Genomic DNA, 16,425 nt, shown 5'->3' on the forward strand with positions numbered 1-16,425 from the left:
ACCAACAGCATCCTCTTCCTAACTCTGAGATGGACTGTGTATAAGTCATCACAAAAATACAAAATAATTGCCCTGGTAATTAATAAAAAACGTTTAAATGGTACTAAATCATTATTAATTATTTCAATTATTTTGCAGAGATTTCCCTTCCTATAAAAGAAGAACCTTCTCCTATTTCCAAAATGAGACCAGTGACAGCCAGCATCACCACAATGCCAGTCAGCACAGTGGTGTCCCGGCCACCACCCCAAGTCCAGATGGCACCGCCCATATCCTTAGAACCTATGAGCAGTTTATCTGCCAGCTTAGAGAACCAACTAGAAGCTTTCTTGGATGGCACTTTGCCTTCAGCCAGTGAAATTGCTCCACTGCAAAGCAGCAGCGAGGACAGGGAACCCTTCTCCCTGATAGAGGATCTCCAGAACGACCTGCTGAGTCACTCAGGCGTGCTGGACCACTCACACTCACCCATGGAAACTTCCGAGGCCCAGTTTGCTGCGAGTACTCCCTGCCTGTCCCTTGACCTTTCTGACTCGAACCTGGACAACATGGAGTGGTTAGACATTACCATGCCCGGCACGTCATCGGGACTCACTCCTCTCAGCGCCACTGCTCCGAGCATGTTCTCTGCCGACTTCCTAGACCCACAGGACCTACCACTGCCATGGGACTAACAGCACAGATTTCTCATCCCAGATTCCATGAGAGTCAAGAAGATGAAGATGATTGGAGAAGGTCAGTTTTTAGAGACAGATCCATAGTTGCATCATTGCAATTATAATATGTTGTCACAGAAAGAACGGAGGGATGGTCAGAGGCTGGAAACCAAGTTTTAAAACATTTCATTGCATCCAGCAGTGAATGTCTACGATTTAATATAGCACAGAGCCTTCTGAAAAAACACTACTCCAAGAAGACTTATCTGTTTCTCCAGACTTCAGTAAAGAATAAAAGGTACCTTTAGATAAAAACATGAAGCAGAGTAATGTGTGCAGGGCGGTGACACCAGGGCCTCTGGTCATCAGCTACATTTAAACCTCTGTGGTCACTTTGAGACCCTAAATAAAAGGCAAACGGCTCCACTCAAAAAAGAAGGGAGGTGAGAGACCACTGCACGGGGTATTTCCTAGAAATGGCCTGAGCCCAGCCCCAGATGCAGCAGGGGTCAAGGGCAGTGGTCAGCACCAGCCAGTTCAGTGACAGCTTCCCCCTGAAGACTTTTTGGTTCCATTCAGAAACCAATGTAATTTTTGTGTGTGTTATAGTTTATTTTGTGATTTTTGGGAATCTTACTTTAGATCTCCAAATTTAAATTGAAATGGAAGATCTTCCACCATAACCAGACAGTGTCTACAAAAGACTGTCATAAACAAGCCACTGTAAGAAGTCAGGTGTACTGATAACACTGAAACTTCTATTTGCAGCCCTCTGGGTTGATTAGGTTGATTTTAATGTGTATCTTAGACATCTGTACGTGTGCTCTGACATTGTGATGTGTACAGCCTACACTGGAGTAAGGCATTAGGTACCCAGTGGTCCTACTTCTTGTAATAACTCAAATATTTCTGGAGTACTTGAGCCACATGTATTTCCGTATTTAAAGAATTGCTGACTAACTTTCAGGTAACCAGACCCATCTCAAAGAACCAAGAAAAGGCTTTAGCATAAAATATATTTCTGAGCTGGTGAGTTGCACAGAAGGCAAGGGAGAAGTCTGTCATCAACCTAGGACATTCCTACAACGGTTACAGGTGAGACAGTGTCGCCAGGTTGGCCAGTGGACCCAGCCCTGGCCGTCCTCTTCTCTGTCGCTTATCCCTGGTTACTGTTTTACAGGCTTGTAACTGGATGTCATACCTGAGCTCTCACTATATCATCAAGCTGAAGATTGAAAAACTGGAGGTTTTATTAGTTTTTTATATAGAAAAAAGATTTGTTGAGTAGTTTCTTAATTTTCTAAAATGCCAACTATCACAGGATTTCCAAGATTATTTCAATCAAGCTAGTCATTTAAGTAAGTATATGATAAAATATAAATAACTGAAAAAAAACCCACCTGAAATCTACCCCAAAGTGTGGAGGTTTTCATTACATAACATCATTGTGCTCTCCACCTCACCTTGTATAAACCCTACGTATGGTCAGGTTTTTTCTCTGGGTTGTTAAATGGTGAAAGTTGCCTCTTGCAAGTCACTGTGGGAACCTGACCCACTACTTGGAAACAGTCTGTGAATCATTTCTGGGTTTGTGTTTTGCCTAAGAACTGATCTTACTGTATATTTTTATTTCAGTTTGTAAATTTTACTACATGTAAGAAAAGTCCATTTTCCCAGTATTCAGTTGCCCACAGCCCTCGAGCCCTCAGTTGAAAGCCCTCCCAACTGGAAAGTGCTTCTGGATGATTCAAGCAGAGGCAGTCATGCACAGTGTGGTCTGCAGTAGGTACTTTGAGTGTTTAGCAATTGGTAATCCAACATGTGGGAGCCAGTAACCGTTAACCACAGTGCCGCCATCTGACCAAGCCCAATGGGACAGTTAACGTCCTGGGCATGACGTGCATCTCGAGTCAGTTCCTTCCGGAGGCCCTGTGGCCAGGGGCAGGGCTACTGACCCGGAAAGGTACTTTTCTTAGGGGAAGTCTGGGCCCTGGGTTTTTGTCTGGGGCTTATGTGGTCCACACTTAGACTCTAAGCATCATCTTCATTCAGATTTAAATGGCTTATTAAATTAGCACCAAATATCAGTGAGTCAGCAGGAGGCAACTGAACAGCTAGTGGTGCTGGCTCTTGTTGAGTAACTTTCTGTTTCCATCATCCCGAGTTGTGTACATAGATTGTTCTCTAGCCCTCAGCTCCCCTTATTGCTTTTTTAAAATAGATTTGAAACATGCCACAGGAAGGTTGCTCTCCAAAAATACACACTGCATTACAAAGAATGCCATCTCATGAGCCTGGTCTCTTGACTACAACTTGCTGAAGTGCCCACTTCACATGTGTGTTCAGACCTTCACGTACCAGCATTTCCTTTAAAGGCAGGCAAGGGGCCTCTAGTACTGACTCTACCGGCCACCTACTCGCGGCATTCCACCCGGCCCTCCGTCCTGGCTTGAGCAGCCAGCTGGGCCTCTGTGACACCAGTGCTGCTCACCAGGGTCTCAGCTAATGTTCCAGGTTAGAGCAAGGACACAGACCGTGCGCAGCGTGTGACGTGACCAAAGGTGACATTCTGTGATCACAGCCCCTCTGCCCTAACTCAGTGAACGTGACGGTAAGCGCAATGGGAAAGGCGTGTGTTTACCAAAGAGGACGGTCTTGGGTTTGAGGTGAGCTTCACAGCCCTTTAAACAGAGGGCAGAAGCGCTGGTTGGATTTTCAGGTGTTCATGTGTGTGGTTTAGAAGTGGTGCTGTCGTGTACCATTCTGCAGAATAGCATACTGCCGAGCAGAAAACCAACTCCTAGAAACACGATCTCCTATCCAGTCTTATTTCCTAAATATTCCTGAAACACAGTAATATCAAGCTTACCCTGCTAGTGTATATAGGTATCAGGTCTTGTCATTAAGGACGCGAGGAATAGAAAGTTACACCGAAGCTTCAGGCATATGTGGTCATCTTGTACGTTTCAGCAAAGCATGTACTAGGAAAGCTCTTAGGACAGTGTGAGTGGTTCACGTTCTAGTGTTTTTCCTGCAATGTGCAATCTGCTGTATAGTATCTGCCACATATCTGTACATACATGTAGTCTGAATTCACGGAACTTCTTGCTCAGATGCTACTTGGTTGTTTTATATGAGTATCTTTATGGCACAAACAGAGAGCTTACTCAAAATTTCCTTTTTACAAACTGCACGGTTGTGTGAGCCACGGAAGTGCCGTTTCAGAATCGTGGCAAAGGCGGTGTGGTGTCACCCCCCAAGCTGCCACCTGTAGAGGGCACCGCCACAAGCTGTGCAGCCGGCGGACCCCGAGTGATGATGGATCAGGAGTGTTACCCATTTTGTCACCAAAGCTGACTCAGGCTTCCTCTACCCCAGATCAACCCCAGATCATTCCAGGCCACACAGCTTTCTCCAGAGCCCTTTCGCAGTTCCCAAGCTGAAACCAGCCACAACAGTGCCGGGACCGTCCCTTTACTGTCCACAAACAGCCTTTGGCCGGGTTTGCGCCACACCCTCGTGCTGTTTCTGGGGCCCATCTGGTGGCTCCTGCCATGAGCCAGGTGGAGGGTGGCAGCCAGGGGCTGTTTCAAGAACTTCCAAGAGACTAGCTGTCAGTGTCCACCAGCAGAGCCACCTGGGGCTCCACAGCAGGTTCGCAGATAGCCCTCTGCGTGTCGCCATCCGTCACCACCACATCAGTCCCGACCACTGGCACCAGAGCAGGACACCAGGCAAAGTGTCCCCTGCCTGGAGGCCACAAAATTAGCCCACTCTCTCAAAGAACACTAACTGGAAGGTCAGGGTTATCAAAGGAACACAGCTCACAAGTGCAGAAATGTGTATCTGGAGAGCATCCTAACTGCATTTCAGCGCATCTTTTAAGTGGTTTCAGTCAAAACTGGAAAATAACAATTAATATGTAGTCATTCTTCTTCCTGGTTCAAACCTTTGATAACTTGCTCATTCAGCCATGTTTCTGAGCTACGGTTTTACTTGTGAAGTGACTGCATGGCAATAAGCAGGTCTATGTTTGTCCCCATTCACCCTTTCTTGCAGTATTTGAGGAAATGCATCATTGCAAAGGGTTTCTGCCTGAAATCTCTGATTTGAGGCCTGTAATTCAAAAAGCTGCACATGTTTACAAAAGAGCTCTTCCCCTCCATGCAAACACGTTGCTCTGTGAATCATTGGAAAATGTCACGATTCTGTGACAAGAGGATGGCAATCTCGGATCTGCAAGGTGCTGTCTGGAATCAAATAAAACATGTCATTGGCGATCTCAACATAGCTGTCGTGTTCAACAGAGCTTTGTGCCAACTACTAAGACAAAGCTTTAACCAAGTTCATAGAATCACCGAGACTCATAACGATTACCTCTCCACATTATGCTGTAAGGAAACTTGCTGATTTAGGAGGAGGAGGAAGCATTTAGGAAAGGGTTTAGTTGCTACCAAAAGCACTTAACCTCGAATAACTAATAGTAATGCAAACTCGCTTCAATGGAACCAAAGGCATTGCCAAGTATTTGCCAAAAGGAGGCACTTTTTATTTAAAATTTGAGACTAATGAGATCTCAAAAATCAGTCCCAAAAAGGTATTATCCATTTAAGGTTATAATTTTCACAAAGATGTAGATATTTCTCTATTGTTTTCATGTAAAATAGTATAGATTTGTTTTGTTGGGTTAAGAATAATACGTATTTAGCAGTAATACAGAGTTTTTTCCTTTCTACCTACAAATTAGTTTTCTTCTCTTGCTTGCAATAGAAATACGATGTGATAGGTGTTTCTCTTCTTATTTTCATTGTCACATTATGTCTTAGCATCTCACTCTATGAAAAAAAGGAGAAAGATACCAATCTGCAGAGCCCTGCTTATCAAAGCACTAGTTTAATAAAAAACTATGGCAATCGGGGGTCCATTCATCTATTGCCTTTATGTTGTTTTTTTAAAAGAAAAACCATGATGCCTTTGTATTTGCTGTTTGCACCCCTGAAATCAATTCCATGTCATGTTTGAATGCCATACATTTTGCACATGTACTGTACATAGGTAATGCATACGGTATTTTTATATGTGTGCACATTTATCATCAGATCTTTTGTACATAGTGGCCGTATTGTAGCTGATCGGGAAATGTTTGATATCTCAGCAATTTTGCATTTTTGTGTCTCAAATAAAAACATTTTGATGTACTATGATTCTTACTACGCAGAGGAAAGACCACATGCTATGGGTCAGGAGAGCTGAGGGGGGCAGGTGGGGAGGAGACACTGCCTTCAGAGCAAGCCTTACAGCAGTCAGTCACCAGACACAACAAGCGGGCGTGCTGAGGCAGGTTTTGTGAATCACACATCCAGGGCACACATCCCCTCCCCCAGGTCCAGGATCGTGAGATACAAAATAGAAACAGGTACCTAGCTGAACTTGACCATGACAAGATTTGACACCAAAACCGTGTGCATTCTCCCACAATCATAAGGAAACCCCCAATGAGAGACGTGGCGAAGGCTGTGGACCCCGGGGGTCGGTGTGTACACACGTGCCTGGGGAAAACTGGCTCTCGCTTTGACAGTAATAAATGAGCCACCAACAAGATTCCCAAAAGACCCGGGTAATCCTTCAGTGCAGCCACATTTCAGAAGCAGCTATTTATATCAGGTGCTTTTATAGACCTAAAGAAATGGTCTTTAGAATTCAGTTTATTTTAGTAAGATGGCATTTGATTTTCAACCCAGAAGCCCATGGTTAAAATAGAGTTTTGATGACGTAAAACAGTAATGGGTAAACCTGACTAACAGCCCAAACTTTCATATCAATATCTGACTATGAAAGTGGTGTCATATCACCCTCAGAGAGGGAGAAAAGAAAGATCACTGGTTGCCTAAATACAACAAAATGTTCATTATCCGCTACCTTTAGGGACCAAGGGAGCAGCCTCAACAGACCAGTAAGTAGATGATGCTTCCAACGGACTAAGACATTTGTAACATCACATGTTACCAGCCAAGATCCTCCCCTCGGGGAGAGAAAATCATGTCCGAGGGAACAAAGACTGCCCCCGGCAGTCCCAGGAATGAGCAAGGGACAGAGCTGGGAGCTTTAGGGAAGGTGCTGGAAGAGATGTGTTAGGACGTGTAAAGGACATTCCAAACAGAAAAACCACTTGGGTGAGGTCAGAGTAAAGAAAGAGATTTTGGCTGAGGCCCTGCTCTGTGCCAGGCCGAGGGCTAGATGCCGGAGTTGGGCTGAAGGACAGAATCTGGCCAAGAAGTGCTGGGAAACAGTCTGGAAGGGTCGACAGCAGAGCATTTAAGAATCCCAGACCTCAAGGGACTTAAGACTCTTCTGGAGATAGTTCTGTTTTCTTTGGGTAATACAGGCCTTCGAAAGCCTTTTAGATAGTGGACACAGTCATCATTTAGCGCCTTTGTAATCCTCTGCAGCACACTTGCTCTAGAGTCAACAGGACTACAAAAGCACTTGTAAACACAGACACACCCACACACTTCGTGATGGCTGGAAATGAATGACACCTAGGAAAGACCCGCTTCAGGACAGATGTAAACCACATGTCACCAACAATTTTATGTGCCGCATAATCCTCTGGAAGATTTCCCAAGTCACCTCACGACCATTCCTTTGCCCCTCCTTCCACAAATAGCTTAGCTTCCCTTTCTGATGGATATTAACTTTCAGAAAGAAACCCCATTTGGACATCCTGGCTATCTCTTCTGCTAATTTTTATGACAAGTTATTAAAACTAAACCCACAATGTATACTGAGACAAAAAACGAGGCCACTAATCAACTGACTGCCCCTGGTGGATATAACCGTGTGACAGATCATTCCAGGAGGAAGCTGCTGACATGGCCCTATGGGCGGTAACCACAGTGCGTACTCACCCTTCTCCCCACGTCCCTGGTACATAGCGCCAAGGCACAGGAATTCAAGTGGAGACAGGTTAATAGAAACAGCAGCAAATACAGTAGATGCTGCTAAATGCCAGGCCCTGCGCCAAACACTTTATGTATAAAACCCTCGTTTAATAAGTCTACGAGCAAGGAACTCTTCCTATCCCCATTTAATAGATGTGGCAACTAAGGACAGAGAAGGAAAATGTCTTGCCCGAAATTACAAAGAAAGCAGTGTGGATTTGAGACCAAGCTTCTGACATCCCAGAGCCCAGATCATTTCTGTAGACTCGGTACATTCACTCCAACGTCTTTGTTCAGATACATGACAAAACCAATTGATTATAGCAGACTTAGTTCCTGTCAATCATGAGGTTCACCCCAACTGGGCATCTCTCAAGTCTCCTCAATCTCACACATTTTACAAAGTAGCTACTCAGATGGATGGTTAACAGCATCCAACCAGAACCTGGGTTACAAGACTGGGGCATCTTAAGTGAAGCCCACAGGTGGGGCCACACACAGTGACTCACAAAACTGCCTCCTTGGGCTGGGTACCTGGAGCCACTTGAGCACACCCCAAAACCCAGCATTCATGGAGCAATTTTACAATATCTAGTAAAGTTGAAGATACAAACTCTGCAACTCAACGTTTTTGATACTCATCCTTGAGAAACACATGCCCACAGGCAATCACGTGCAAGAATTAACACGAAGCATAGTTTACAAAGCAAACACTGAAAACGACCTGTATGCCTTTCATTTTGCGAACATTTAAACATAGCAATTTACACAAATGAACTAAATCTAATGTGCCAATGTAACTCAATCTCAAAATAAAATGCTGAGGGAAAGAAAAGTGCAGAATGAAGCCTACATAATTCAAGTAACATTTTAAATCAACAATGCTGTTCACGTTTTTATATAAAATATAAAAATATGGGTGGTAAGGACTCGTGTCAATATCAAGATTCAAGATACTTGTGGAAATAAAAGGAATTAGATTGCAGGAATTAAAGTAGGCTTCAATTAATATTGAATGTTTTATTTATTTTTTCTATTTATTTCTTTAGTAATTCTATAGCCATCTAGCAAAATATTAACACTTGTTTACTGGCAGTTGATTTCTTTATTCTCCCTATTCTTGCGGTAGGCGGGCCTCTCACTGTTGTGGCCTCTCCCGTTGCGGAGCACAGGCTCCGGACGCGCAGGCTCAGCGGCCATGGCGCACGAGCCCAGCCGCTCTGCGGCATGTGGGATCTTCCCAGACCGCGGCACGAACCCGTGTCCCCTGCATCGGCAGGCGGACTCTCAACCAGTGTGCCACCAGTGAAGCCCTCTCCCTATTCTTTTCTGTGAGTTGGAAATAGTTCCTATTTTAAAAAAAATAATAAATAAAGGACTTCCCTGGCAGTCCAGTGGTTAAGACTCTGCACTTCCACTCTAGGGGGTGCAGGTTCAAACCCTGGTCAGGGAACAAGGATCCTGCATGCCATATGGCGCGGCCAAAAAAAAAAAAACCTTAAAAAGAAAAAGAATTACACAGGAATACATTGAACAACTGCATGCCAACAAATTAGTTAACTTAGATAAAATACACAAATTCCTACACAGACACAAACTACCAAAAGTTAACTCAAGAAGAAAGAAAAGCTGAAAGCTTTTCCTTTAAGATGAGGAACAAAACAAGGATGCCCACTCTTACCACTTATTCAACATAGCACTGGAAGTCCTAGCCAGAGAAATTAGGCAAGAAAAAGAAATAAAAGTCATCTAGGGGCTTCCCTGGTGGCGCAGTGGTTGAGAGTCCACCTGCCGGTGCAGGGGACACAGGTTCGTGCCCCTGTCCGGGAGGATCCCACGTGCCACGGAGTGGCTGGGCCCATGAGCCATGGCCACTGAGCCTGCGCATCCCGAGCCCATGCTCTGCAACGGGAGAGGCCACAACAGTGAGAGGCCTGCATACTGCGCGCAAAAAAAAAAAAAAAAAAAAAAAAAAAAAAGTCATCTAAATTGGAAAGGAAGAAGTACAACTGTCACTATTTGCAGATGACATGTCATTATAGAGAATACCCTAAAGAGTCCACCAAAAAGTGTTAGAACTAATAAATTCAGTAAAGTTGCAGGATATAAAATTAATATACAAAAATATGTTGCATTTCTCTACACCAATAATGAACTATGAGAAAGAAAATTAAGAAAATAATTCTTTTTAGAATTTCATGAAAAAGAATAAAATAATGGGTTGGCCAAAAAGTTCGTTCCGTAAGGTGTTATGGAAAAACCCGAACGAACTTTTTGGCCAGCCTAATACTTCAGAATAAATTTAATAAATTTAACTAAGCCCATGCGCCACAACTACTGAGCCTGCGTGCTGCAACTACTGAAGCCCGTGTGCCTAAAGCCCATGCTCCGCAACAAGAGAAGCCACCACAATGAGAAGCCCGCACACAGCAACAAAAGTAGCCCCCGCTCGCCACAACTAGAGAAAGCCCATGAGCAGCAACAGACCCAACGCAGCCAAAAATAAATAAAATTTTAAAAATAAACAAATTTAACCAAGGAGGTGAGAGACCTGTATACTGAAAACTATAAGACACTGATGAAAGAAACTGAAGACACAAATAAATGGAAAGATATTCCATGCTCGTGGACTTGAAGAATTAATATTGTTAAGATGTCCATACTACCCAAAGCAATCTACAGGTACAATTCCGATCAAAATTCCAATGGCATTTTTCATGGAAATAGGACAAACAATCCTCAAATTTGTATGGAACCACAAAAGATCTCCAAATAGCCAAAGCAGTTTTGAGAGAGAACAACAAATCTGGAAGCACATCACATTTCCTGTTTTCAAACTATACTCCAAAGCTATAGTAATCCAAACAGTACGGTATTGGCATAGAAACAGATAAATAGGGGAGTTTCTGGTGGCCTAGTGGTTAGAATTATGGGCTTTCACTGCCACAGCCATGGTTCAATCCCTGGTCAGGGAACTGAGATCCCACAAGCTGTGCAACATAGCCAAACAACAACAACAACAACAAAACACAGACACAGATCAATGGAACAGAATAGAAAGCCCAGAAATAAACCCACACATATATGGTCAACTAATCTATGACAAAAGAGCCAAGAATATACAGTGGGGGGAAAGACAGTGTCTTCAATAAATGTTACTGGAAAAACTCAATATCCACATGCACAAGAATGAAATTGGACCCTCACCTCATCTGGCACCACACACAAAATTAACTCAAAATGGATTAAAGCCTTAAATGTAAGTCCTGAAACCATAAAACTCCAAGAAGAAAACAGAGGAAAAGCTCCTTGACATGGGCCTTGGCAATGACTTTTTAGATATACCAAAAGCACAGGAAACAAAAGCAAAAATAAACAAGTGGAACTCCATCAAACTAAAAACCTTCTGCACAGCAAACAATCAAAAAAATGAAAAGGCAACCTACAGAATAGAAAATATTTACAAACCATGTATCTGATAAGGAGAAAAGGGAACCACTGTGTACTGTTGGTGGAAATGTAAATTAGTACAGCCTTTATGGAAAATAGTATGGAGGTTCCTCAAAAAATTAAAAATAGGACTACCATATGGTCTGGCCAGCCCACTTCTGGGTATATAGCCAGAGGAAATGAAATCAGTATCTCCAAGAGATATCTTCACTTCCATGTTCATTGCAGCATTATTTGCAATAGCCAAGATACAGAAACAACCTAAGTGTCCATCAACAGATGAATGGATAAAGAAAATGTGATACACACACATGCAAGAATATTATTCACTCTTATAAAAGAAGGAAATCCTGCCATCTGTGACAACATGGATAAAACCCAAGAGCATTTTACTAAGTGAAATAAGTCAAACAGAAAAAGACATATACTGTACATGATCTCACTTATATGTGGACTCTAAAAAGGCCAAACTCGCAGAAACAGAGTAGAGTGGTGACTATCAGGGGCAGGGGAAGGAATGGCGCCCTATTGGTCAAAGGGAACAAACTTCCACTTATAACATGAATAACCTCCGGGGACCTAACATACAGTATGGTGAAAACAGCTAACAATACTGTACTGTATTGTACTGAAATTTGCTAAGAGAGTAGATCTTAAGTATTTTCATCACACACCAAAAAAAAAATTGGTAACTATGTGGGTAATAGATGTGATAATTAGCTTGTCTATGGTTATCCTTTCACAGTGTGTAGGTATATCAAAATATACCTTACATATATACAGTTGATTATACCTCAATAAAACTGGGGGGGGGGAATGAAAAAGTGCTGAATGAAGAAAACTGTCAACAAAAAATTCTATATACAACAAAGTGTCCTTCAAAAGTGAGGAAGAAATTAATACATTCCCAGATAAAAGCTAAAGGAGTTATCACCACTAGACCTGCCCTGCAAGAAATGGTAAAGGGACTCCTTCAAGTTGAAATGAAAGAATGCTAGACAGTAACTCAAAGTCCTATGAAAAAATAAGGTTCTCTGGTAAAGATAAATATATGGACAAGTAAAAACCTCTATTATTGTCACTTTGGATCTTAGCTCCACTTTTTATTCTTTCATAGGATTTAAAAGAGAAAAGCATAAAAATAATTCTAAATCTACAAAGGATCATTACATAACATGTAATGATGTAATTTGTGACATCAATAACAAAGGTGGGTGTAGAGGAGCTGTAAAGAAGTAGAATTTTTGTATGTGAGCAAAGTTAAATGGTTATCAGTTTAAATAGATTGTTATAAGTTTAGGATGTTAAATGTAACCACTACAAACAAAATACATGGAGAATATACACAAAAGAAAATGAGAAGGGAGGAGATAGGTTCAAGATGGAGGAATAGAGGGACGTGCTCTCACTCCCTCTTGCGAGATCACCAGAATCACAACTAACTGCTGAACAATCATCGACAGGAAGACACTGGAACTCACCAAAAAAGATACCCCACATCCAAAGACAAAGGAGAAGCCACAATGAGATGGTAGGAGGGACGCAATCACAATAAAATCAAATCCCATAACTGCTGGGTGGGCGACTCACAAACTGGAGAACACTTATACCTCGGAAGTCCACCCACTGGAGTGAAGGTTCTGAGCCCCATGTCAGGCTTCCCAACCTGGGGGTCCGGCAACAGAAGGAGGAACTCCTAGACAATCAGACTTTGAACACTAGCGGGATTTGACTACAGGACTTCGACAGGACTGGGGAAAACAGAGACTCCACTCTTGGAGGGCACACACAAAGTAGTGTGCGCATTGGGACCCAGGGGAAGGAGCAGTGACCCCACAGGAGACTGAATCAGACCTACCTGCTAGTGTTGGAGGGTCTCCTGCAGAGGCGGGGGGTGGCTGTGTCTCCCTGTGAGGACAAGGACACTGGCAGCAGAAGTTCTGGGAAGTACTCCTTGGCATCAGCCCTCCCAGAGTCCGCCATTAGCCCCACCAAAGAGCCCGGGTAGGCTCCAGTGTTGGGTCGCCTCAGGCCAAACAACCAACAGGGGAGGGAACCCAGCCCCACCCATCAGCAGACAAGCGGATTAAAGTTTTACTGAGCTCTGCCCACCAGAGCAACAGTCAGCTCTACCCACCATCAGTCCCTCCCATCAGGAAACCTGCACAAGCCTCTTAGCTAGCCTCATCCACCAGAGGGCAGACAGCAGAAGCAAGAAGAACTACAATCCTGCAGCCTGTGGAACAAAAACCACGTTCACAGAAAGACAGACAAGATGAAAAGGCAGAGTGCTACGTACCACATGAAGGAACAAGATAAAATCCCAGAAAAACAACTAAATGAAGTGGAGATAGGCAACCTTCCAGAAAAAGAATTCAGAATAATGATAGTGAAGATGATCCAGGACCTCGGAAAAAGAATGGAGACAAAGATTGAGAAGATGCAAGAAATGTTTAACAGAGACCTAGAAGAATTAAAAAACAAACAAACAGAGATGAACAATACAATAAGTGAAATGAAAAATACACTAGAAGGAATCAATAGCAGAATAACTGAGGCAGAAGAACGGATAAGTGACCTGGAAGACAGAATGGTAGAATTTACTGCCATGGAACAGAATAAAGAAAAAAGAATGAAAAGAAATGAAGACAGCCTAAGAGACCTGTGGGACAACATTAACCACAATAACATTCGCATTATAGGGGTCCCAGAAGGAGAAGAGAGAGAGAAAGGACCTGAGAAAATATATGAAGAGGTTAGACTCAAAAACTTCCCTAACATGGGAAAGAAAATAGCCACCCAACTCCAGGAAGCACAGCGAGTCCCATACAGGATAAACCCAAGGAGAAACACACCAAGACACACAGCAATCAAACTGGCAAAAAATAAAGACAGAAAAATTATTGAAAGCAGCAAGGGAAAAACGACAAATAACATACAAGGGAACTCCCATAAGGTTAACAGCTGATTTCTCAGCAGAAACTCTACAAGCCAGAAGCGAGTGGCATGACATTTTAAAGTGATGAAAGGGAACAACCTACAACCAAGATTACTCTACCTGGCAAGGATCTCATTCAGATTCGATGGAGAAATCAAAAGCTTTACAGACAAGCAAAAGCTAAGAGAATTCAGCACCACCAAACCAGCTCTACAATAAATGCTAAAGGAACTTCTCTAAGTGAGAAACACAAGACAAGAAAAGGACCTACAAAAACAAACCCAAAACACTTAACAAACTGGAAATAGGAACATACATATCGATAATTACCTTAAACGTGAATGGATTAAATGCTCCAGCCAAAAGACACAGGCTCGCTGAATGGATACAAAAACAAAATCCATATATATGCTGCCTACAAGAGACTCACTTCAGACCTAGGGACACATACAGACTGAAAGTGAGGGGATGGAAAAAGAATTCCATGCAAATGGAAATCAAAAGAAAGCTGGAGTAGCAATACTCATATCAGATAAAATAGACTTTTAAAAAAAGAATGTTACAAGAGACAAGGACACTACATAATGATCAAGTGATCAATCCAAGAAGAAGATATAACAATTATAAATATATATGCACCCAACATAGGAGCACCTCAATACGTAAGGCAACTGCTAACAGCTATAAAATAGGAAATTGACAGTAACACAATAATAGTGGGGGACTTTAACACCTCACTTACACCAATGGACAGATCATCCAAACAGAAAGTTAATAAGGAAACACACAAGCTTTAAATGACACAATAGACCAGATAGATTTAATTGATATTTATAGGACATTCCATCCAAAACCAGCAGATTACACTTTCTTCTCAAGTGCGCACAGAACATTCTCCAGGAGAGATCACGGCTTGGGTCACAAATCAAGCCTCAGTAAATTTAAGAAAATTGAAATCATATCAAGCATCTTTTCTGACCACAACACTATGAGAGTAGAAATAAGTTACGTGGAAAAAAATGTAAAAAACACAAACACATGGAGGCTAAACAATACGTTACTAAATAACCAAGAGATCACTGAAGAAATCAAAGAGGAAATCAAAAAATACCTAGAAACAAATGACAATGAAAACATGACGATCCAAAACCTATGGGATACAGCAAAAGCAGTTCTAAGAGGGAAACTTATAGCAATACAATCCTACCTCAAGAAACAACAAACATCTCAAATAAACAATCTAACCTTACACCTAAAAGAGCTAGAGAAAGAAGAACAAACAAAACCCAAAGTTAGTAGAAGGAAAGAAATCATAAAGATCAGAGCAGAAATAAGTGAAATAGAAACAAAGAAAACAATAGCAAAGATCAATAAAACTAAAAGCTGATTCTTTAAGAAGATAAACAAAATTGATAAACCATTAGCCAGACTCATCAAGAAAAAGAGGGAGAGGATTCAAATCATTAAAACTAGAAATGAAAAAGGAGAAGTTAAAACAGACACCACAGAAATACAAAGCATCCTAAGAGACTACTAGAAGCAACTCTATGGCAATAAAATGGACAACCTGGAAGAAATGGACAAAATCTTAGAAAGGTGTAACCTTCCAAGACTGAACCAGGAAGAAATAGAAAATATGAACAGACCAATCACAAGTAATGAAATTCAAACTGTGATTTTAAATATTCCAACAAACAAAAGTCCAGGACCAGATGGCTCCACAGGTGAATTCTATCAAACATTTAGAGGAGAGCTAACACCCATCTTTCTCAAACTCTTCCAAAAAATTTCAGAGGAAGAACATTCCCAAACTCATTCTATGAGGCCACCATCACCCTGATACCAAAACCAGACAAAGATACTACAAATAAAGAAAATTGCAGACCAATATCACTGATGAATATAGACGCAAAACCCTCAACAAAATACTAGCGGGGCTTCCCTGGTGGCGCAGTGGTTGAAAGTCCGCCTGCCGATGCAAGAGACACGGGTTCATGCCCCGGTACGGGAAGATCCCACATGCCGCGGAATGGCTGGGCCCGTGAGCCATGGCCGCTGAGTCTGCACGTCCGGAGCCTGTGCTCCACAACAGGAGAGGCCACAACAGTGAGAGGCCCACGTACCGAAAAAAAAAAAAAAATACTAGCAAACAGAATCCAACAGCACATTAAAAGGATCATACACCATGATCAAGTGGGTTTTATCCCAGGGATGCAAGGATTCTTCAATATATGCAAATCAATCAATGTGATACACCATATTAACAAACCGAAGAATAAAAATCATATGATTATTTCAATAGAGGCAGAAAAAGCTTCTGACAAAATTCAACACCCATTTATGATAAAAAAAAAAAACTCTCCAGAAAGTGGGCACAGAGGGAACCTACCTCAACATAATAGAGACCATATACGACAAACCCACAGCAAACAACATTCTC

General features: G+C 42.3%; 1 protein-coding gene and 1 long non-coding RNA gene across 8 annotated transcripts in view; one reads left to right on the plus strand and one right to left on the minus strand.

Annotated features, from left to right (window-relative positions):
* Nucleotides 1–5,850, plus strand: part of MRTFB (myocardin related transcription factor B) — a 201,152-nt gene extending 195,302 nt beyond the window's left edge. For all 6 annotated transcript variants that reach the window (XM_060031768.1, XM_060031773.1, XM_060031769.1 and 3 more), the window contains one exon: nt 139–5,850. In XM_060031768.1, coding sequence (XP_059887751.1) covers nt 139–674 — 536 coding nt within the window. In that variant the 3' untranslated portion in view covers nt 675–5,850. The remainder of the gene's footprint in view (nt 1–138) is intronic.
* LOC132438018 (uncharacterized) overlaps nt 1–16,425 on the minus strand; it is a 93,400-nt gene that overhangs the window by 55,703 nt on the left and 21,272 nt on the right. The gene's annotated exons all lie outside the window — the stretch shown is intronic.

The sequence above is a fragment of the Delphinus delphis genome, chromosome 15 (genome assembly GCF_949987515.2).
Source record: "Delphinus delphis chromosome 15, mDelDel1.2, whole genome shotgun sequence".
Classification (NCBI taxonomy): domain Eukaryota; kingdom Metazoa; phylum Chordata; class Mammalia; order Artiodactyla; family Delphinidae; genus Delphinus; species Delphinus delphis.